This window comes from Anopheles moucheti, chromosome 3, assembly GCF_943734755.1.
Source record: "Anopheles moucheti chromosome 3, idAnoMoucSN_F20_07, whole genome shotgun sequence".
Classification (NCBI taxonomy): domain Eukaryota; kingdom Metazoa; phylum Arthropoda; class Insecta; order Diptera; family Culicidae; genus Anopheles; species Anopheles moucheti.
The window spans coordinates 60,987,173-61,012,248 of NC_069141.1; the positions used below are offsets into that span (position 1 = coordinate 60,987,173).

Below are 25,076 nucleotides of genomic sequence, written 5' to 3' on the forward strand. Positions count from 1 at the left end.
TTTTGGTTCAATGCATCCCCTCTTTTGTCCGATTCCCGAGGAAATAGCTAGTGCAACGTGCGGCAACCTGGCCGGTGCAATTGCTGCCCGTTCGCTCGTACCACTGCCTAACGCCTTTACAATACGCCGCCTAAATAACCTCCGTACCTGTACCATAGTGGCTAACGTATAGCGCCGTTACCCGGTGGCTCTTAATTGTGCTGAGCGCTGTCTTGCTACTGCTGCCTGATTGCCGATGGCGCTGATAGAGCGACCCATCTACGGTCCCCAATTTTCTTTTCCTCCAATTCCCACGTGTGCTGCCTGTATGCTGTTCGATATGATGGATATACCGTGCGCTCTTGCGAATGAAGGGAATGTTTTTACTGCTACCCCCCAACGTGCCCAAAGTCCTTTTCCTAACCATCCGATTTTTGCTTCTACTTTTGTTCGCTTTCAATGGTCAAATGTTCCGAAAACACTCAAATGAGTTGTTGATTAGAAAAATACCACTTGGAGAGCAAACTAACTATTAAGTTCAAAAATATATAGCAGAAATTTTTTAGTACAACGGAAGGAGCTACTCAAACGTGTAGAAAAAAATCCCTCAACGCTCCAGTGGCTCATGTCGAGCTCTACTTCTACCTAATAACTGTTCGATTTTGTTCCAATCCTGGCTTTGGTATCCATCAAAACCCCATCAAACACATCGTACAGAAAGATCGGAAACGAAGCGAACTAACGATCGCAAAGCATCTTCTAAATTTCATGTCCATTCCATCTCTTGTGCCTTACTCATTTCCGAATTACTCGTTCTTCTCATTTCTTTCTTTCTTCTTTCTCTTTCTTCTCCTTCTCTTCCACTGTCTGCTATCACTAATGCCATACAATGTGCAACCGAATTTAAATGCAATCAATTTAATGTAATTCTAAATCACTTGACTCAATAACAAATCCTCTAAATGGCATGTTTGAAACATTCGTTATAATCAAATCATTCAAACTAAATCCATGAACCTTCTGAACTAAACTGTTTCAAAATAAATGATCCTCACTCCATTTGCTGGAGAGGCGAAATATTACTCTTCTTCTAAAAACAAACATACATTAAACGCCCTGTTCCCTATTATTACGCTCTCCGATTTGCGATCCATGCCACGTGCTGCAAAACCGTTTCCAATTTCTCGATGCCCACCAGTCCTCGAGACTCTTTTCGGTAATTTCCAAACGCTTCTATATAGAAAAAAAACATCGATAGTTGCTGTTTTGTTTCACTGTTTCGGTTGTACCTTTTCTTTAATATAAAAAATGCAGTTTGACATAATGCGTCCTGTTGCGTTACCTATAAAATCGCCACCATCACACGCCTGTCGCTATCGCTACTGTTCCTACATTCTTTCCATTCTTCTCATCCTTCGTTGCGCTCTTTTACTCTTACCTGCTGGACTCTTGTTGATTGTTTGTTTGTTTGTTTGTTCGTGTTCTTGGTTGACGCTTGTCAGTGGTTCGTTCGTTAAGCCCCCGCCAGTAGATTGCGTGCCGTTCGGGCTGCCGTAGTAATTAGTAGCTTGTTCGTTGACTGTCTAGTTTGTTATCAAAGTGAGCCGTTAATTTATTTAACATTAAACAACTGTTAGCGATTTGATTTCAATTGTACAGGCTTCAATATTTTGTATCAAATAAGTTTTAGGAAGTTCTATACTAATAACAAATATTCAAATAAATGCATAAATGATTCATAATATTCATGTTTAACGTCCAGCTCATTGTTCATAATATTCGACTGATTGTGATAAAGTTGTGATAACAAACTAATTATTCGCAAAATGTTGCATTGGCTTTCATTGTATACAAATTTGGTTGTAAAGTGTAGTAAATCGTTATGGATGCAAAGTTGGGATAGTTGTAAAAAGAAAAGCTTTTTTTGTAGTGTAGAAAAACTGTTATAGAAAGGCTTTTTTTAAACAAACTATAACTTAACGACGTAAATAAATGCATTCCTGTATCGCATTTCGAACATAAGTGCTACCACATACACATATTATTAAAACATTTTCCATAATTTTTATTCGGGTTGTGTTGAAATATTTCAACAATAATTTGAAATGGAATAGTTACGAATATTATAAGATTTTTTTTCTTACTGTACACGGACATTTTGTTGACATTTTTCTCAACATTTGTGTGTGAAGTATAATACAAAGGGTTGATAGAATATAAAATGAAACAGATTTCCCTTACGACACAGTAATGTCCAACACAACAGCCGCTTGTTTTGCAGCTGATCGTTTGCTCGTATACATACTGACTCATTTGTCCGGTGTATCGAATGCTAGTTTCATCCAATATTCAACCCACAAGCCTGGAACCTGGAAACATGTGTATTAGTCAACCGCATATCCCAAAAACTACATCTTTCAACCAATGCGCTCGATACCAGCTCAATACAGGTCAACCAATACGCCTAAAACTAACGAGCTCGCCATACTAACCCTTAAACGGCCGTAACCGATCGCAAAACTGAAGTTTTAACCCAACTCGAAACATTGTTCTAAACCGAGCAGGAAACAATTGACCGCGAGTTTCACACCGCCATTGCCGCGGAGAAGACTGCACCGGCCACTGGCACGGTCTCCTCTGCCGCTGCCGCTACTGTTGCCGCCGCCGCCACCACCACCACCACCGCCGCCACTACCGGTCGCATCGCGCAAACGCAACCGCATCGCAATGTACAGCTAGCAGCAGCCACAGCAACACCTATCGCCACCACAGCCGCAGTCGCTTCTGGTGCCGCCGCCAGTCAGCGACCGGCGCAAGCCACTGTGGTGCTGTGCGAGGAAGGACTTTCCACCGATACGTCCGCCGAGCCCGGCCTAACCCGCCGCCGTCCCACGGTCGAGACGAAGCTTAACGAGGCCGGCCTCATGGAAACGAGCTTTGTAAGTTGAACGGTTTTGCTGTGAGCTATCGACAACAACGCCACGCAACAAACCCACCGAACAAATCTGGCTCCCGTGGCAGCCGCGAACCGGACTCGCGATTCCGGGAGACAGCATTTCGGATGTACTTGCTCCAGTGGATTTTGTTTTTTTTCTTTGGTTTTCCAAAAGAGCATTGTGCTGTGCTTGTATGTGTGTGTCTTGTGTGACTAACTGCAAAAGTTTTTTTTTTATGCTAATCCATTTATGCTGCGGCGATGCCAGCTGCCGCTGGACGTTGGCGTTATTTGCTGATGAAAAATTCATACGAAACGCCTTGCATGGCACAGTTTGCCACAGGCGTGTTTTCCACTCACCAAATCACTAACCAACTGTTTGGACCACCAGCTTACAGTTAAAAGCGAACACACCGTTAAGCTGCATCGATTGCAGTGGAACGGATTATTTCCACATTAGTGCTCTTTCGATCGATCGACTGCAGTGCCACCCGACAGTTTTTAGCTCTGCATCTGATGAAGAAAACAGGAACGCACACACAAAAGCAGTTTTAACTTTAATGCCATCATGCATGGAAGTTTGAGGTTTTAATGGTATTGTGTGGACCAATATTTACAACAAAAAACACATGTAGATTACGTAAACTATTGCGACTAGTGTTGGATGAATCTGAATCAGATGAATTCTAATGAATCTTTGGACTAAATGAAAAAATATGAAACTATGTACCAAAAATTTCAGGAAACCTCAGAAATTTACAAACACACTGAGATTTATGAATTCTTAATGATTTGCGAATTTTAGGAATATTTCTATTCAATTTGGATCCTGTAATAGGAACATCTATACACTCCGCAACATAGCCAACAGACACCTAGTCTTTTGAGAAAGCAGACGAACAGAAAAATTAAAAACATTATATAAAAATGTTCCTCAAAGTTACAATATAGTAAAAGTTTTCCTGTGGGGTTCATCAGGAAACCAATGTCTGGGCTTCATCGAATAATTGAAATATCTAAAAATCTCTCATCAATCCCTAGAAATCGTGATTTTTTTAGGATTGATGAGCCTCTGAGGATTAATTAAATTGAGAACCCATCTTGCCGTACAGTTACTGTTACGATTTTGGATACCTTTCTGGATGAAGAATTCTTTTTGTATCGAATGATCAATTTAATTATCGTCACATCAGCGATGTTGAATTCCACATTGCTGCATTTGGTGGTTTTAATGTTGGATGCATAAAATATATGACCTTGGATGTTTTTATATATATGACCTTGGATGTTGATTTTTCTTGGATAATATTATGAACCAATTTTCTGTACACAAACACATTTTAAGAACATTTTAGTACACTTACTATATTCCGATGGAGACGCCTGGTACTTGAGAATATTGCATATTTTAGTACACTTTTAGTACAATTCAATGGAGACGCCTGGTACGTCATGGCAGTTCAACGAGCTGCAATATTAATATTCTTCCGTTACTGATCGCCATCTACGTTTGTACAGAAAATTTTCATTTCGATGCATATAACTCCCTTGATACCTTCCTATTCTGTGTACCTTACAGTTTAAAATATTCAATGCAAGCATTTCTTGCCAAGAATTCTTAACGTGTACCCTCCCGGCATATTCACATTAAGTTTTCCGACTCTCGCTCTACGTTGTAACAGCTGCCCAACGGCTCTATGTAGTGAACATTTCTACTCGAACTGGCCTGGGTCACATGAAGTTTTGTACATTTATACCTGCGCGCTTCACTGCAATTATCTTTAGCATTTCGTACCAGCGTAGCCAACACACGTGGGCACACATCGTGCCCACGCAATTGAACTCTCCTCCGAGAAGGGCACACTCTGTCGGCCGTGAATGCCACAAAGCTCTCCAAACAGCCACACAAAATGCAACAGCTCTCGCTAAATCAAGCCTCAATACGAGCGTTGTCTTTCCGTATGGCCTTGTACCATACCCGCAGCTTTCATAATCCAACATCACTCGGGGGTTTATTTGCCAGCCGTCCGACGGTGGTTAGCTGTTTGTCGATGATACTGCTGTACCGGGCTGCCCCGGTTGCTCGATTGTACCGTGACGAGTTGCCGAGCTCTCGATGCCTTCCAATCAACGCTCTTGAAATGGGGGGGAGGGAGGAACTATCGGCCTGGCTGGAAAATGGTATGGCAATCCCGGAAGTGCTTGCTTCCATTCGGCTTGCAAATGATGCTTGTGCCCACATGTTTGTGCTCATCCTAGTTTATGTTCCGCCCCTTGGTCGAGCTTGGAAGCAAGCCAAACCATTAAAACATTGAACGGGCCTTTAGAAAATATGATCGGATCGAGTTGATTATGGAATTTTGGGTGCCCATTGTTTCTGCTATTGCTATTGTGACTGCGAGGGTACTAGACTTACGTTCCCGGCGTAACTAGGTTCACCTTTCGGGTTCAAAACGGTTGTGGTACTACATTCGCTACATTCGCTCTATCTAACCATTCCCCGGCAAACCGGCAAACAATCGTTCATCATCTTTATTGTGCCGCTTGCACGGAGCAGGCTTTTCCCGCTACTGACTGCTGCTGCAAAAGCTGTAAATTCTTCTCAACTCAGTTAACGACATTTTCCGTGAAAACAAGATGAAAAAAAAAACTTTGATGATTACCGTTCACCGAAACAACCGGCGGCAAAGGCAAGGGCACTGGCTGGCTACAAGTTTTGCTGCGGGATGGTGACAAGGTTAGGGAGCTACACCGAAGCCCATTAATCATATCCTTGAGCCGTGGCAGTAGGGAAGGATTTTGGAGCAGTTTTGAAAATTAAATTCTTAAAACACAATCAAAACAAAATGAAACCTTCGCCCGGGGGCATTGAGAGTGGACATAAAATATCAGCCAGCAGATTTGCAACCAAACGACCAACAACATCTATTTTAGATTTCCCAACATTAAATAGATTTACAGGCAAAATCACACTTCTCAAACCTTACTGAAAACTAAACGAAATATAAAAAAGGATACTTTTGAAAATTTAACAATTGTACAACACCAACAGAACAGCAACAGAAATAACACCCACAATGTACATACATTTCTGCTTGTCTTTTAATTTATCAGATCAAAAACCGTTGCTTCTAATTTGTGCTTTTTAGCCCCGTTGCGCAAGCTTTCGGAAGCCATCTTACCAACCAAATATGCGGAAATAAAAGCTACCCCACAACATGAATCCCATCCACCAGTGACGCGTTTGCGGTGCATTTCTTTTCCCTTTCCCGTTCCCGTTTCCTGTGTTCGTGCCGTCCATCAGTCCATCGGGCGTCTCGTGTCAGGTTGCCTCTACCTGGTACCACTTTCGAGGGGGGAGGAGGAGAACCGCCTCGAGTCATCACGAACGCCGTACACGCTTTTGCCTTCCGTACTAGAACGCACCTCCGGTTGGCGGTTGGTTGATGGATAGTTAGCTAATTGCATTCTGTAATGAGTAGTCGTTCTGGATGGTTCCAAATCAACTCTGCGACGCGTCTACGATGCAAAGAGCGCGAAACGAAATCATACTCCGTGCTTTCTTTCCTCACACACAATCACACAAACATCCCAACATCCCAGTTCCTTCCAGTTCCCATCTGTTTGTTTCCCGTTCTGTTTCTTGTCCCGTGCCAGTCGTTAACAATTCCATTGCGCACACAACCACTCATAATCTAGCTAGATAGAAAGAGCATTCCGCACATCACCAACTGCTAGTATGATGGTATAGCGAAAGGCGAGGATACATCCACTTCACGGCGTGGCGTGAACTAAGCTATTCATTACTGTGCCCTCCTGCTTGATTGGCATTTAGTACTAAAACATATCCGCCTAAATGTATGCAACGACGCATACATATCGCACGAGACGAATGGGAGCGATCGCACAGAGTCGATCGTTTTTCGTCGAACTTTTGGACATGGAATTGATTAAATTATGGATCCTTGTACATCCACGCTGAACAAACGGAAAAAAATGTATCCTCGCCCTCGATGCTACCGACCACCTGGCTGTTAAACGTTGCCTTTTACAGCCCCTCTATCGAGCGATGCCTGCCCCCGTCTAGCGCTGAACGTGTGTAATAATTAGTTTCATGTTTTATTCTCTTCCCGTACCAAACTAACCCCCGCTCGACGTGTATGTATGTATGTGTGTGTGTGTACGTGTATGTGTGTACCCTGCTGTTCCACAACCATCCGTATCGGGCTGACGTTTCTTGTGCCGGTGTCAAAAATTCAAAAAAAAAAAAACCACCACCCCATACACATACACACCCTTCCTGCTCGTGTCGCTCTTACTGTCGTACCTTACCCCTTCACTCTGGCTCAACGGTGGAACCTAACCTGAACAATCACACGCCTCTACCATACACCTACAAATACTGCATCCAACATCATCGCATCTCCAATCATTCCTGCTAATGCTTCGTGGAAATGCCTTTCACCTATCGTAGCCGGTAAGTGTGTCCTGTTATCCACCCGAAACGACATTACCTCCGCCACAAGGAACCTTAGGATTAAGGACTATACACACACACACACACACACAAACGGACTCCCAATAAGCCAGGGTCGGTTAAATGACAACGACCCCATGCCCGAACAGGGCGGGTGGTTTTGCCCACTCCACCGAACAGCTTCAGATAAAACAACGAACAAAATGAACGATAACGGAATGAAGCGAGAAACGAACATTAAGATAACATTGTCCGCCCATTCTCGAGCGTGTAGTGCAAGTGCTTTATCCACTTTATCCACAGAAAAGCACAGACACACAATTCACACGGTGGATTCACAGTTGCCTTTCACCCGTCAGCCCCCTTTTTTCTGCAACAGTGTACCGTGCATGTTCGTAGCATAATTGAAATACCGTCAACGAATGAATGATTACCTGCAGGAGGTCCTCCCGGTTGGGGTGTGGACAATTTTATATTCACCGTACCTTCCGGTGCATTGTATTATCACCATTCGGGAAAGGGGGGTTAACACCCGTAAAATCCGCTTACGCTTCCCTCCATCCGGGGGCATCCCGTGTCCCGTGTGTCCAATCGCCAAGGATGACAATTTTAGCATGCCACTGGAATATGTAATTTATGGACGGGTTCTTCATCCGGCGACACATCGGTCTCCCTAATGGTACCTCGGGTTCGGTTAGCTCGTGTTAGTTGTGTCATGTAGAAGTGGATGAACTTTTAAAGACGACACGATAATCAAAACACTTTCGAAAGCTTTAATGATTTGGGGCTCTTTTTATTCAAGCCCTGGCAACACTTGTTAATTATAACTTTAAACCTTATCCTCTGATTCAAGAAGATAACCTGAAACCCTAAATGAAGTGATGCAATTCAAATAAGATTAATTTGCAAATTACCATAATAATAAACTGTTCGAGATTCTCAGTATCTCCCTAATTCGTCTGACATATAGACTTAAACGAACTGTACATAATATGAATATGTAAAAGAACTACTCTCACTACCACTCTTAACACACGCTTATATAAAACAGTTAGAGTTTTCATTTGATTGATTGTGTATTGTCTTTTTGTTTTGTTGTTAAAATGTTTACGTTTTGCAAATCTAATTTAGACCGTCGACAATAACTAGTACCATAGCGCACCCATGCTCCAAGAATGTACTCCGTGCACGTCACTTTTAATGTCCCCTTTAGAAATGCTGTCTCTTTCTACCTATCTCTCTTTCTCTCTCTCTTTCTCTCTTCCCCTCTCTCTTCCTACGTTCTCTGTGCCTGCGTCTAGCAGATGATAAGCAAAATACCTTTATCGACTGGGAAACTAGTTCTCGGCTGCCTGTTTCTCTATACACACTCACCCATAGAGATACCACAACTACTCTTGATAATTGTATACCACCTGTTTTTTTTTGTACAACTCACTAGGATTGTATGTAGCCTAATCCTAGAATTGCTTTCTGTACGCCAAAGGCTTGATCGATGCACATGCGATGAAAAACTTGCATTCCAAGCATAACTAGTTTGTGTCCGTGTGCGTGTGTGTTTCGTGTGTGTTGATGTGTTTGAGTGTGTTTGAGAAGGCGTACGTGTGTTTTGTAGCGTTCCCCCGAGGCACAGATGCAACGTTTGATCGTGTGAGAACATTTGCGCAATTTTCTACATTTTCTTACGACCTCTATTATTATGTCGCGTCGCATTGTTGCAGTGTGATGCTCTCCCCCAATGCTACCGTCGTGTCCGTCCCTTTTGAGTGCATTTGTCTGTGTGTTTGATCGTCTGCGTCCCCTATATGTCCCGCGTTACCCAGTACGCACGATCACACCAACTCACTGCCGAGCTCTTGCGCAATCTTTACCCCCAAATAGCTCTACCCCACCTCAGGAACCCGGAGTGTATAGATTGACGATTTCATTCTATTTAGCATACAGTTTCGTTTGACTTTTTGGTTTTTCCTAATCCATTTGATTTACGCTTTTGTTGGAACTTGGTTTTCTTACTAATACGTTCACAAACTTAGCAAAAACCCGACCGAGTACGAGTTTCTTTTCTCCGTCGTGTGTCCTTTATCGTTTGCTTGTTCGACAACCCACTAATGGTGCTCCCTTTGACAGGGTGTCAAGAAGCGGGAATCCGGTGGACCGAACGAGATCGTCGCGTGTACCAGTTGTGCGGGCGGTACGAGCCCCTGCACACACTCGGCGAACAATGGCTGTGCAACAGAGGTAAGAAGCGAGTTAAATGTGACTGATTATTTAAATGTGACGCAAGCCGATCGCCGTAAAGAGAAAGAACATAAAAAAAACATAGAAGAGCTTTTGTTGTGCTTAATAAGTCTTTTGAGGAACTTTATTCAAATGAATCTTTAACGAGAAGTCATTTAAATCAGGAATCGACGTTTACCATATTAATAAATCCTCAAATATCCTCGATTCCTCATCAATTATTGCCACGTTGCGTTGCCTTTAGAGTATTTTTCTCGGCAAGGTGCCTATTTTTTATCTATAAATATTTAAATCATCCTATGAAGCATAGTCAGAGACTTTCAAATGGACCCCATAGAAAAATCATATTTAATCTAAAGATAAAAATAAAAATAAAACTACCATCATATTTCTGGGTCAAAATTACCCGACAAGGATCTCATCAAGCCTGAAAGAATGCAATCATTATATCGATCATAAAAAATAAATAATGTAATGTACTTAGGCTTCAGTCAGCAAACGAGGTTAGGAAGATTTTAAGGCATTTCTGTAATTTAAAAAATTTGTCACATACCTTCAGGCGTGGAAATTCATTTCCACTTTTATAAGGATTTTCGTTAGCACTTATTTCCCAACATTTGAGATAATAACATAAAAGTTAGCACAGTAAAACTCCTTACTTTAGGCACCTTATGTAACGAATGTACTCATATTTTTAAACTCGTACTACCATTAAAAACAACTTTGAACAGAATTAAGACAAATTAAATCGACAATTGCTTACGAGTGTAAACAGTAGAATAAACTATATAAAAAAAACTGCTATTGCAATAACTCATGGCTCTATTTCTCCTCAAATCATGTCAAACAAATTGTCTTCTTTAGCCTCTTTTAAAAGTATTCTAAAAAAATAGAAGTCACTCTAATTTATTATACTCGCATTGCATTCGCTCTCTTTCAGACGTGCTTCGTGCAAGTGCGCAAAAAGGAACCGCCGCATCCGATACGCGTCGCAAAGACGATCGACGTGATCGCGCGCATTACCTTCCCGTCGGCGTACGCCGTGTTTTTGATATTTTTCTTCATCCACTACAAAGGATTCTCCTAGAATACGATCCAGAAGTCACTCATCCACAAGATCTACACCAACAACCTGCTGTAACGGAGGGTGTCCTGGCGACGGTGCGGCCTTTATCTACGCGTTTGTTGGCACGGAGAGTATGTGTGATGGGTGAGAAAGGATCGATCTGTCGATCCGAACCAGTTTTGGCAAACATATGAACATACGCATACACATCACTCATCCGGATGCTCTCTCTCTCTCTCTGCTTCACTGTGCTGCAACACATCAGCTTCGAGCTGCTAACCGATACCCGATATGTTCCTAAGCATAACCTCGGATGCCTCGGAACCTACACCCAGCGCAAAGCTGTTCGCCATTAAACCATCGTTTGTCGTTTTGTGTGCGGTGTGCTGAAGTTTGCTGGGACAAAGTCCCTCTCCCGGTTAGCTTCAAAAGCATCCGGTCCAAAACCCCCCCGGGCAGCATACCACATCCCCATTGGAGAGAAGCAAAAAAAAAATACCACTCAAACCACCATCATCGCACGATTAGTAATCAAACGATGGCTAAATCAAACCAACAGATACTGCCTTTTTTCATAACGATAAAGCACCGGTAGCGCCGGTGCCGGGAAACCGATTCCGATTTCGATTGATTTGTGATACGAGGAATGAATGGGGCGCACTCAATTAGACCGCAGAATGGTGATCCGCCGCCAAAAACCGCAACCGCAAACGTACAACTCATCGTAAAACCCATAAACCCATCAGCATCATTATTGCAGGCAAACTGTTTCCAATCTAGCAACGGTAGTAGAGACTATAAAAAATAACAATAGCTGCGAAAGCGAACCGGACGCGATCCATCACGGTTTAGGGGGTTATGGGTAACCGTCTGAAAGGGATCTGATTGCTTACGATTCCTTCATACCGGTGACGAGTAAAAAATGGAGGATTATTGCCTGTAATCGATACACAGTTTTTGCATAAAGTAAAGCGCGAATAGAGTCCGTTTATTCTTACACAAGCACAAATACGATACAGATAGGTTGGAGAGTGGAGAAGATGAGATATCCTTATTAGAACTAAGCTAGCTCAGCTAGGCAGTAGACGGTTCCAACAGGACAACCAACCATTAAATTACACCTATGCCAGTAATGAGAGGAAGAAAATAATATGCAAGCGTTTCATGCTACGCTTCCCGGCATCCGGCAAACAAGCAAACGATGTGACAACAGCAATGATGATGTAAAATTATGCTGTTTGAAGAATCTTTGTACCAGTGTAAAGTATAAAATGCCAATAGCAATATGAACGTAAGCAACAAAACACACACAAAAAACATCCTCACACACACACGCACACACACACTCACACTTTCACTATTAAATAGAGTAATTTAAATATTCACAAGCGAAATATTTCTTTCATTGCATGCTTAGGAAGATGCAAACTGTACGAAAAACAAAAAAAATAACACTAGGCTAGCTAAACGATGTCCCCAGCAGGGACTTTAGGCATTAAATGAATCAGAGATATTTTAGTACGTTCATCAAAACAGGTAATTTATCGAGCCCAGAACTAAGCAGCAATGCGACACACGAGTAATGTACCAAAGTTCCTTGCTAAAAGCTTACGACCAACCACCAAACAAACACTACACACACACCCACTATTCTTCTCTCGTTTCAATACAGCTTGGTTGGTGAAATGATTCGGTTCGATCGGATAGAAATCTGCGACCGATCCAGTCAGTAGCTCTGGAACCGTGCAACCAGGGTTTGCACATTATTAAAAAGCCTTTCCAATATTTGTGTGCTTCAGGCAATTCTGTGATCTCGTTGACCAGTTGGGAGAATAAAAAGGGAAAAAGAGGTTACGATTACAGAGTATCTTCAGGAGTAATTCTATTTTCTTTGCAAGACACACATTCGTACACAAGACCAACTAACTTGCACATAAAATCACCTACCACGGAAAAACGTGTGGCAGAAGGAAAGCGTTACTCCTGCATTCTTTTTTTGGTCAACCGCTAAGCGTAAATATTATTTCCCGAAAAGGACACCATAAAAACCCCGGTTTGTCGATCGCACCTTCAACATAACTGCTGCTTGGCTTAGTGGCGTTTAACGAACTCGCGACAATTGATTGAAACCGGGTCGGGTTTTGCCATTTGCCTTCGATAATGTTTGACATTCGGACCAACTTAGTTTAAGATCGCTTCTTCCATCACGCAACGCAACAAAAAAGGCCAACCAACTATTTAGCACTACTTAGATAGCACAGTTTTGGTTCCCAATTTTAAGCATTAGGCAAATTGATCACTTTTGGCCTTAAAGTGTTTGTAGCCAGTTTTTTCATTCAACTTCTTCCGTTTTGCACTCGTCTCTCGCGATGATAGGTTTTTGATGTTACTGATGTAGCTAGCGAAAAAGAAAAATCATTCATAGTGAGTGAACAATTTTTCCCAGGTTTCGATTTGTGAGGACAAGCAATAAATGCTTATTGGCATTGGTTTTTCCCTTCCTTTGCCCGGGTGCACAAACCCGCGGATATTTGCCTAAAAATTTGCGACTTACCTTGCTAACTTGCACTCAACGCCTGCTAACTGTAGACCGGATATGAACGGAAGCGTGGAACAAACATCGATCGGAAAGTCTGAACCGTGTAGGGATGGGGAGCTTGGGGTCAATTCGCAAGCATGGAAAGCAACTGCACCACTGTTAGTGCATGGGAGAATAAAACGAATGAAGATCGCTCAACCTCGACCATAACTATTATTTCCTTTCTCAATGTGACATCCACATTATACCAAAACAAAGAAACGAACAACCAATCTCATTCCTATTGAAGTAAGAACCCACAACTTAGAACAGATGATGGAATGTAGGAACAATGCGCTGAAAATCAATGCATCAAACATAGAAATCGGCGAGTAAAATGGAAAACAAAGCGAGGAAGAAACAAAATATGAATGTAAAACACTAACTAAAACGCTGAAACCAAGTGCTTATTTTGCATCATTTAACATATCAAAACGTAGTGAAAGTGGAACAAAATAATGCTAGTGAAAAAAGGAAGTGGGGATGGTAGTAGACGGAAAAGGGAAGAATGGAATACAAAAAAAAACGCAAACATTGTTTAAAAACATCACAACCATGAAAGAGGATATTGAACATTAGATAACCAAACAAAAGCAAAACGAAAAAAAACACACAACACAAGTAGGCAAAAGCGGAATGAATATAGCAAACACTGAAGCAACAAACTACTGAACGCCACTCTAAAACAATCTATCGCTTGAATGCCTTTGAACAAACAAACAAACAAAAAACCTATCGTTATAATGCATACAGTGGTTAAGCCTTTTGTTGTTGATTTTTGTTTTTTTTATAGAAAGTCACATAATACTTCATGCATATTTCCTTTACATAAACTGCTCAACGAGTAAATACATCTCTTTTCTTACTAGTCTACACGTAACTGCTAGTGAACGTAACTATTCTAAACTAATTCTAAACAGATCGCGAAACAATAGGTGGGTAAACGATGGTGGTAAATAGAAACATTGTGAGTGTTTAGTTTGCTAACTCGGCGGTGAAGCGTGTCCTATGCGATCTGCGTTCGATGGTCGCTATGGTAACCTTATTTAATGCTGCTGCACCGTGCGATTTGTAAATTACGTTTCAAAAAAAAAACACTACCATTTACTACATCCAACGCCTACTTTCCATTACAAACAAACACCGAAAAGACATTAACGAATAAAAATGCTTACTAAAAAAACGAATAAATTGTTACTCCAAAGTGTAGCAACAAACCCAAAAACAAAAGGAAAAAAAACACTCACTCGCTCGAAACCATTTGAACCGGCTACTGTACGTATGTAAAAAAAAGTATTTAAAGCAAACAGAGTTAGCTAAGTATCGTGTGCATCCAGGTCGAAAAACGGATGTACCGTGTATTTTGTAAAGTTTATCATAAGTATATAACACTACACTCCTTTACACCCTAAGTCACCGTTACACATGCACATATGACACAAGGGCAGTCAGAGCTCTTGAAAAAACACTGCACTCTCCTCCCAAACGTACTGTTGCTTTTTTGGGTAACTAAATTTACTACTATAATTAAAATCTTCTCGTTATGGCTCCAGTTTTTATGTGTCCTATATTCCTTAAAAATGAAACTTAAAGTCTCTATTATGGTTTACACAGCTATTTTTCGACTCATTTTGGCCGGTAGTTTCTAAAGAAAACCAACCTGTTCCGCTTACTTTAAGCTTCTCTCTTTGGTAATGTTGGAAACGCTCACAAATTCACACATGTGCACCACAGTCAACCAAACACAAAACACACCTCACACATCCAAACAGCCCATAAAAAGCCATCTGTACAAGCATACACGGTTTAAATAATGAATATAATAAACGAAAAAAAAACAGCTCAGCTAAGATTGTGATTTACCAAAGATGATGATCGCCGAAGAATATGTAGCGAGTAATAAATCGTAAAAGCGAAAACAAACTGTGCGAACACATTTTGCGAAATCGCCTCCTCGGTATACGTGGTTGATGCACGTGAACCCAACACGACCCAAAACCACAAACACATACAAAACTCGCCGGCTTAATAACAGAAGCGCTTTCAAACGAAAAGCAATTGGATGTGGCTAAATGCTAAGAGCACAGCCTGAGCCTCACGTGCAAGTTGAAACTAGATAAACTAATTGATGCACGTAAATAAAACAAAAGAAACAAAAAAAACCGATGGTACTGCAAAGCTGAGAGTAAACGTAATAAACTATTCCATTGAAATAATAGGGACAGATTTGCTGTTGGGTACATTTAACATGATTGGAAAACTTGGAAATAAACAAAAACAAAACATAAAATGATAGAATTATGTACTTGGTGATTAATCCACTAACACCAGCATAGGTGGTTAATTCAAAACTAAAATTTTTCCCTCCCAGAATATCTTTTTTCTTCGTTGATTTCACAAAACAGAAACAGTTTAACAAATTAGACATTCGGCATTACTTTTGCGTGCAAAGTGAAAGCTATGAAAAGAAGCATAACAATTAAGCAACCGGGCCGCAAATCAAAGTAGGCGGTTTATTTATCAGTTATCTCATCTTTATTTCCCCTCGAAAACACTCCCAACTTGCATTGTACAGGCAATTTATCGTAAGCACAATTGTTGAACAAAAGTTGGACGGCAAAGCGGCAAGAATTAATCAATTCAGGGTAAAGGTTTTATACGAAATTTTGAGCAAACCACTTGAAAAACAAAGCAAAAACAAATAAGTCAAATTCTCAAACAAATAAGCAGCATTTCTAAAACCCAAACGACAAAAAAAAACAAACAAGAGTAAGAAAAAAAACAAACGTAAAGAAAGCAAACGAACAAATCCGTGCACGTTACCACTTGTACATTAGTAACACTTAAAGCCGAGCGCTCAAGCTATACAAACAGTGAGAGCATCGAGTTGATAATAGAGTAGCAAACAAAATGCGGAAGTAAATAAGTATCACCATCACGTTGCGCTTCTTTAAACATGTTAAAGCGAAAAGAAAAACGCCATCCTTGTAGTCAACTAAGGGCACGGTTTGAGGATGAAACGGTGAAGCGGAATCATGTCGATACGCATCGTTTCTTATACGAAAACAAAACATTTCCAAACAGACATAAAGCACACCCACACACACAATCACACAAAGAAAGTAAAACTCAATATTTTAATAATTTAGTGCATCATTTTGCCCGCCAAACTAAAGCCAGCACAGGCAAGGAAGTGTTTTTATTTTTTTATTTTTGTTTTCAATACAATAAAATCAGTTACAAAAACTCAAGCATAAAAATCACACACACACACAAATATACAACACTATGAAAATGTACTAACTAACAAAAAAAAACGTTCGAACAATATGGGTAATAAGTAAGTGCGTAGATGTGCGAAGCCGAATGCAAGCGCGCATCTTTAAACGCTCGAATTATTGGGACTGGTTTTGGGGAGAGAGAGAAAGGTTAGGGACAAGCTGCTAAGCAAAAGTTGAAAAGTAAACAAAGTTGTACTGTAGCAAAATAAATTAGCTGCAACGGGGTACAGCGACACAAGACAAAATGGCTGATTACTAAGCTGAATTATAAGCGAAAAAAAATTAATTGCTATCGAAATAAAAAAGAGAAAGAAATAAAACGAAAAGAAGTATAGAAACTCAGAACAAAACTCACAAAACATAATCTTTGCGCATGGCACGGATGAAACAAAAGCAAACAGAGCTGAGCTAAGCTTCAAACTAAAGGCACGGAAAGGAAAGAACAGAATAAACATAAGCAATGAAATAAAAAAAAATGAAAGGACAAAACACTGGGACAACTTGGTCAAACACAAGGTCAACTTAAGGACTAGAAGACAATTTCACATGAAAACAGCAACCAAAATAAAGCAAACTTCTTTCGTAATTACGAAAAAGTCGAAATTTGCTGATAGAAAGACAAAAAAATACAAAACTTTGCAAAAATTACACACAGGCTACTAAAGATATTCGTGGCGAAGGCAAAACATCACCAGCAAAACTACACAAAACAAGGGCAGGTAATTAGAAAAGGTAAAAAAGAGCGACAACTCCTACATACTAGCGCTACGCTATGATCGTGCTATGATTTTTTATACATAAAAGTATATATATACACATATATATATATACATAAACATATACATACTTATATCATAGAGTAATGAACTGTTCAAAATCCCATTCAGGCTGTCGAGGTTTTAGTTGGGACAGGTAACACAGAAAGATTGCAATAACCCAACAACGTACTGTAAAGGGCAGAATGTAAAGGGACTTTTTTCAGCACAGTTAGTTAACCCACTAATAGGGCTAGGATTCGAAGCTCTAGCAAAGCAAACCAATGTATGCACGAAGACAAACAACATACATAAGTCACACAAACACTTTGGCATTAGGAAATATTTACGCAACCAGTTCACTAAGTTGTAAGTAATTTTCAAACACTATAAAAACACCCGGCTATTTATTTCCCTTTTTAAAACGTTTTTCGTACTATTTCTTTCACTAAATATGTACAATTCTATCAACATTTTTACTACTTTTATCGCTTGTACCGTCTTGTTGTACCTTTTACTACCACGAATGAAACAAACAAACTGATAAACTTGTTTGTTTGTTTTTTTTTTTCTCTAAACTTTGCCTTTTTTGTCCCACACAACGTGATAAAACATTATACACAAAACACACACAAACCAATACGCATACAAAAGCAAAGCAAACCACCCCTGGCAAAAGCAAAAACAACAAACCGACCACAAACTGTTAAACAAAACGTTACCACAATCAGTTTTCAATCGTCCGCAGCGAACTGTTGATTATTTGATAAGTTTTAGCAGCTTAAACTTGTACTGCAACTTTTACTACATTTATCGAAACAAACAAAACTGTCAAGCAAAGAAAGAGGGGAGGAAGAGAAGGCAAATAAGCAAAAGAAGTCCTAAACTAAACTAAACAAATGGTGTAAAGGTGTAGCGAGCTAGCAAGAGTGTGTTGCGTGAGTGAGAGCGACTGTTTTTCACGGCCAGGAATGGTAGCAAATGTATGAAACGTTGAGCATTGAAAAACGATAGCAATTGCAAAGCAGCTACAACAAAGCGCGATAAAATAAATACATACGTAGTAGCACTATGGCGATGCGAAGCTAAAAAGCGCGGAAAGCAACACAAAACAATTGGATAAAAAAAAACAAAACAAGCGCAAACGTTTCATAGTGCGCTACGTAGCGAAAACATATGACAAAGGAAGAGACAACAAAGGAAGGGAACTTAGAAAGCATAAAATGTTTAATGAAACACGGTTATGAGGAATCAGAAACATGAAACAGAGAGGGGGAGAGAGAGAGAGAACGAGAGACAGATAAAGGGAGGAAAAAAGAAAGAAAGAAAGAAAGAAAGAAAGAAAGAAGCTAAGTAGGAAAGAGACAAGAAAACGAAAATTATATATATATACACAAAATATACATATACATAAACGTATATATATATATATACATAAATAAAGAAAGGAAAACAAACAAAACAAGCAAATTGAGGACAAAACAAAACCAAAAAAGGGAAACCCAAAATGTTGTACGTCACGTTATGTTTTTAATTTTATGATCCTAAATAAACGATTTTTTGATTGAAATAATAAAAATGGCATTCGAGAAGGATTGAAGACATGTACTCTATTTACGTTCATTTAACAGTTGCTCTTATGGTAAGTATAACAACAAGCAATACCTTAAATCACTTCAAATACAAAGATGTATATTACGCTAACTAATCCAACAATACATTCGCGAACAAAATATTCAAATGAAATGTTGCGCAACATGTCTGTGGACGTGTATTTCCTTTAGTTTGTATCTCATTAATAACAACATTTTAAGTAAATTTCTATCACTTCTAACAATGCTATTTCGAAGCTAATTTACTTTAAAACTAATTAACATCAATCGAACACAACGAGTTCTAGAAATAAACAAATGTTTGACATAAAATGTTCAACTACTACTATGTGGGCACTTAAGAGATTGTTGCAATACCAGCTGGCGGTGTTGTTGACGATCCTCCTTCCACTGTGGCCGCTTCCGCATCCTTTGCTTTCCTTCGTCCACGTCGGAACTGTTCCTCAATCTCCTGCAAGGTACGGTTTTTCGTCTCCGGCAGTATGACATACAGCAGTAGCGTCCCAAGCAACGAAATTACACCGTACACCAGGAACGTCCCATTTATCCCGACAGTCGCAAACAGTGTCGGGCCGGTTTTGATCACGGCGAAGAAGCAAACGAAATTAAACGACGATGTTAACCCCGAACCAAGGCCTCGCGTTGCCACCGGGAAGATTTCGCCCGTCATGCACCAGGGCAGTGGAAACAGACCAATGCCGACGAACACGATGTAGCTGATGAGAAACACCAACGACAGCCAGGAGTAGTTCCGGTACAGCGGGATACTCGTTTGGAAGTACAGGAAGATCGACAGTCCGATCAGCGACACGGTCGTACCGACGCCGCTTGCCATCGCCAGTGGACGACGACCCACGGAACGGAGCAGAATGCATGCCACCAGTGACGTTACGACGCGCACCAAATCCACGATCAACATCGCGAGATACTCGTTCAAATTATCGCTCCCGATCGTAGTCTTCATCAGTGCGATCGAGTAGAACGCGACAATGTTCACGCCCGAAAACTGCATCGTGGCGAAGAACACGAGCAGCGTGGCGAGTGGCATAAGAAATTCCCGTCGTCTATAGGGAGAGCGATTCACATTCGAAGCCTCGCGTTGCGTTTCGATGCTTTTATCGTTGCTCTCGCTCTTTTCCGTTCTCGCTACCATCGCGTCGAACTCTTGTCGACTGGCCGGATCGAACCCTCGCAACCACCGGAACGATGTTTCCGCCTCGGAACGGGCACCCCGGGCCAGCAACCATGCCGGACTTTCCGGCGAAACAAGCATCAGCAGGTACGCGACGATCATAAACAGCGAGCACAGCAGAGCGGCCGTTTGCCACCGGAAGAAGGTCCCGAACAGATGCGCCAGCAGTATGCCACCCGACACAGCGAACGTTACGCCCGCCAGCAGAATGCCACGGTAGCGTGGATCGCTCGTTTCCGCTATGTACACCGAGGCAGGCGGGCCAACCAACCCGCAGCTCAGTCCGGTGATGAAGCGCCCGGCAAGAATCTGTGGATAGCTGCCGGCCATGGACAGTGCACACCAACCGACGGCAAACGATATGTTCAGCAGCAGGTGAGCCGACTTGCGGCCGCAGCGTTCCATCAGCAAACCACCCAGTATGCAACCGAGCGCCATCGGTAAGGGTGCCATTGAAGCGATCCATGACGCTTGATCTTCCGTGATGGATAGTTTGCTGTCCGGGTGCTGGAGCTGTGGCAGTAAAATGGCGGAAAACCCGTTCGTCATGCCAGCTGCTGCGCTGCTGATGATGGGTCCGGATGCTGCCAGCACCTGCGGAAAGAGCAGATAATTGTTAAATAACACAACGAAGTTGACATACTCTCTAGAGATTGGCATTCTTTTGCTGGCATATCTTTGTTCTGGCACTGGCCTTATTTATCTAGCGTTGTTCAAATTTAATATTAGGAATTTCAACATTCAAGCTTTTCCAGCAATAAGCATACTAGAACTTCAAAGACATAAATTTTATGCTAAACTACGATATGAGTCCAGTTTTAATTCAAACAGTTTAGAAATATTTTTTACTCATTAAAAACATTATTTATTTCTAAGGTATTCCAAAGATTTCCATGTTCATATTGCATCTCTTTGTTCTTACATAAATTTGCATCGTACATTATCCAAACAAATACTACAACCCGTTCTTATCTAAATGAAAATACCACCATTAAACAGAACTGTTCCACTGTTTAATTTGCTGTCTGGCGCACGCCATAAATAACGCTCTATTTGCACACTCACCTGACGTGCCAGCGGAGAAAAGTGTTTAACTACGTTGCTCTCGATGAACGCGTCATCCGTCGTCGGTGCCTTCTTGATGACCATCTTGATGCGAAGGGAAAACAGCGTGCGAGCGGATTTGTCAAGTTCTGGCGACAACCGAGGCAAATGAAGGCAAGATCATGAAACACAAACAAGCAAAATTAGTTAAACAACACGGATGAAATAGTGTGATAAGCTCCGTCCTGAGATTAGCCAAAGAATATGTTTGACCCACATTGATAAGGTTTTGCACATTGCAGCGCTACCAGTGTACGAAGTCAATGACTCGCGGTTAACGTGATAAGGTGACATTTGGTGTCGTTGGAGAGGTTTGCGTGTGCATAAGACACATTTGCAGTTTGCCGATGGACGGGGACTCATGTGGGTCAATCAATCAATCAATTGATGAGCGGAAGAGTCGTGTAAGATCTTCGTTTTTGTGCATGTACAGCAACTTTCAAATCCTTCGTAGAAAGTTAAAAATAAATGCTGATTCTAATTTAGAGCAGTAATGTGGCCCTTGAAATGTAATAGTTTTACTTAACTTCCTACGTTGATGAAATAAGCGGAGTTTATGAAATTTTTCAATTCTCTATATTTTCACGAATAATTCATTCAAGAGAAATCCCCATATCTCGAGTTTTCCTCTGAAACATCGTTTATATGTCGCATTAAGGGATCGAATACTCATACTCCCACTTTACAAAGCCAATTCTAAATTAATATGCATGCGTTCCTTTTAAAAAATGACAGCAAATGCTATGAATATATTTTTTAATAATAAACAAACATAACATTTTTTTTTAATTTGCAATTTAAAAATTTAATAAAAAAAAATTTTAAAATCGAAAATCGCATAACTCTGGTATCGAATGTAAAAACGACTCGCTTAGATCAGATTGTGTGTTTTTTTTTTGTTTGGGTTTTCACAAACATACACCAATCTGTAAAGGCAACCAAAAGTTAAGGGCTTTAATCGTCTACGTCTCTCAGTTGCGTAATTAAAATAATGAATCACGATTAGAATGCAGCACACAACGCAACGCAACCAACCCGGAACGGACATCCTCTCCAGCAAGAGATGTCAAAACTCATTTGCCTAATATTCATTTCACGGCCGGCATTTCCGTCAAAGTGCAATGTTTAAAGGCAACGCCAGTTGGAACAGCAAACAGTCGAAGCTGCTGGCAAGCGCCTTTTTGCCGATCATTAGTCGGACTCATTTACGAAACGAGCGTACATCAAAGATAATGATAGATAAAGCATTTGCATGCCTCTGTTTAACAATTCAAATTCTTAGCAACGAATGGTTTAGCTGCAAATGAGCGTTGTAAAGTGCACAAAAAACATTTATGCAGCTTTGGAAGCATGCAATAAAGAGTTTTTAAAACCAGTTGTTTGCTAAAAATTAATGAATAGTATTCAAAATCATTTCTCTAATCAGTGTAATAGTCAATAGCACTAACACACTGAAACTAATACTATTGACTGTGCTTGTTAATGCAACAAATAAAATCAAAAGGAAAAACCCAACACATTTCCGCATACATAAACCACGTGTGAATAGAAATAAGATGCATCGATTCCACATCTATTTCCCAACGCCACATAAAAACCACTCTCTCACGTATGTGCAACATCCCGCCTGAAAAAAAAACCCCCAAAACAACAATTAACTCTGCCGTCACTCAATCACGTTGCCACCGCGATCGTTTATCCACGAAAAAAGTCCGGTTCGTCGCCCAACGTAACGCCGAAATCGCTGTCGTCTTCAAAGTAAAATGAGGTCACCAGAAGAGGTGCCCGGTGCCGAAAAACGGCGTCTGCACCGAACAAACGAAAATAAAAGTTGCTTTCTCTCTTTCTTTTGCCCTGCTGCTGCACGGTTCCTAGTCGCGCCATTTATCGAAGTTCGGGTTGCGTCGCCATGTTGTTGTTGTGTTGGCTTATATAGACTTTGCATTCGTCTCTTTCTGGTATTTTGTATTGTAAAACCAAAAAACGAAAAAATTAATCGTTGGTATAATTAGACCTGTCGGTAAAGGTCGCTTTCTTTAAGAAATTTTAAGAGATTGGTTTGGCATGTTGGATTACCGGATAGTGTAAAATCAATGTTCGGAGAGATATTATATTTAGTGCGTTGTGCTGTGTAGCCGTAGCAGTCTGTTAGTATATTGTGATTGTTGTGATTGTTATTCCACAGTAGCAACAGAGTGGAGGGTCAGATTTGTCGATTCTATATCGGTGAGTTAACTCTTTGGTCTTGGTTCGATTGTGGTTTGCGTTGCACCTCTTTCAGTGGAAGAAATTTGGCGAACAGTAACTGGGGCAATTGAGTGTGTTTTCTTAGTGCGGAGAGAAATATCTTGAACTTGATGATGTTGTTTGTTCAGTTTCCGTTTCCATGGTTTCCGTTTCAGATTTGTCGTTTTCTTCTGTGTCAGTTTCAAATTGAAAGTTATCAATTACGCTGGCTTGTTTTGCTAATTGTTGGCTCATATTTTGTATGGTTTCATTCATTTTATTAATCTGCATGTTTAAGATTTCGATAGTTTTTTGTAAGATTAGCAATAATCGTATCTTTGTCGTTGTTAGGAGAGTTTTGGTAAAGCGTTTCACTTCTTGTACGTTTTGTGGTTTTAGTTCGGTCAAGCTATCGTCTACTTTAATCTCACGGAGGTCAGGGGCGACGATTACGCACGAGACAGAGTTTAGCGAGTTGTGCGGCAGAATGCTAACTTTTGTACCATCAATTAGGCAGTTTAGCTCTCGCAAATTTTTAAACTGTTGGATCGAGCGTGTTTTGCTCAGTAATTTAGATCCGTCGTCAAATCTGCTTCCAGATATTGGAAGCTCTCCACCAAAATTTGTCAAACTCTTTCCGATAGCAAATGTGTTTTTCGGCAACACGTTGTTTTCTGTTGCTTGCAATACTAGGAATTTAATATTTCCGTTTAATCCATTTGTGTTTAACCAAGCCGGTATTTGCCTTTCGTTTTTCGGGACAGGGGGCCCAGGCATTTCTGGAAGCTCACTCTCGCCCTTTCAAAGAATCGATCTCTTTGTCTCACAACAAACTCTAACAAACATACCTTTGTGTCCTATCGAAAGGTAAACTCTAACGTATTCCCCTTCTTACACTTCTTACCAACGTAATAAGATAAAAGTGGTTTTACTTATCGGGGTATGAAGATTTCGAAGTCGGAGGCACTATCAAACACGTCTGCACGGATCGACGATCGAGACAGAACTGGTTGCGTCGCTATCATTATGCTTACCGGTATGTATTTTAAAGGCTACTAGATTCTACGCCTGCAGAGGACGGCGCGCTGCAGCATCAGCTGTCCCGTCAACAACAAGCGACAACTGCTTCTCGTGTCACTTTTCTCGTGTCACACTCACTCACTGCACTTTAGATGCATTTTGTAGTTGCAACCGCGACCTCTTGAAGGTTACCGCCGAAATCCTTTCCGCTCCCATGCGTCACTGAGCTAAATCAATGCTGCTCGTGCTGTTGCTCACCACCACTTCCTGCCCGGGGTCACTTTTCGGCCACGGACGCTGGCTCAGCGTGTTGCAAGACACCGCAACAACATTCCACAAACACCGCGAGCAACTGTGGAGGTCGCCAAGTGCACCATACACTTTGCTGTTGTTATTATGTTACTGTTTGGCCAACAATGGCGGATGTTTGTTAAGTAACGTACATGCACATACACTCACACTCCCATGCATCTACCCATGCAACACCTAACAGTGCGTATTGTACCCCTTTTGCGAACACTTCAAGCGTACTCAAATCAACACACCACGGAGCGAGTGCTTCTCGAGCTGAATATTACAATTTTCTTATTCTTCTATCCCCATGCACTACAA

General features: G+C 41.0%; 2 protein-coding genes across 3 annotated transcripts in view; one reads left to right on the forward strand and one right to left on the reverse strand.

The window, feature by feature from the left end:
• The window catches only part of LOC128304847 (gamma-aminobutyric acid receptor subunit alpha-4), a 96,402-nt gene extending 85,543 nt beyond the window's left edge, over positions 1-10,859 (forward strand). The window contains exons 15-17 of the mRNA XM_053042087.1: positions 2,544-2,918; positions 9,519-9,629; positions 10,570-10,859. Of these exons, the coding sequence (XP_052898047.1) occupies positions 2,544-2,918; positions 9,519-9,629; positions 10,570-10,716 (633 nt within the window). The 3' untranslated portion in view covers positions 10,717-10,859. The remainder of the gene's footprint in view (positions 1-2,543; positions 2,919-9,518; positions 9,630-10,569) is intronic.
• Positions 10,860-18,829: 7,970 nt separating this feature from the next.
• On the reverse strand, positions 18,830-24,714 carry LOC128305677 (facilitated trehalose transporter Tret1-like). 2 transcript variants are annotated; one of them, XM_053043245.1, is made up of 3 exons: positions 24,479-24,714; positions 21,180-21,307; positions 18,830-20,708 (listed from the first exon to the last, which is right to left on the reverse strand). In XM_053043245.1, the coding sequence occupies exons 2-3, from the start codon at positions 21,261-21,263 to the stop codon at positions 19,260-19,262; spliced, it is 1,533 nt and encodes a 510-aa protein (XP_052899205.1). In that variant the 5' UTR covers positions 21,264-21,307; positions 24,479-24,714; the 3' UTR covers positions 18,830-19,259. The 2 variants fall into 2 exon arrangements, with proteins under 2 accessions (XP_052899205.1, XP_052899206.1); XM_053043246.1 differs by lacking the exon at positions 24,479-24,714 and having other exon boundaries at positions 21,180-21,309.
• Positions 24,715-25,076: the final 362 nt, after the last annotated feature.

Excerpts from the sequence above, each read along its gene's own strand:
- LOC128305677 (XM_053043245.1), bottom strand. The coding sequence starts at position 21,263 with ATGGTCATCAAGAAGGCACCGACGACGGATGACGCGTTCATCGAGAGC. Across the intron at positions 20,709-21,179 it reads TTTCTCCGCTGGCACGTCAG|GTGCTGGCAGCATCCGGACC; the intron begins GTGAGTGTGCAA and ends CTCTTTCCGCAG.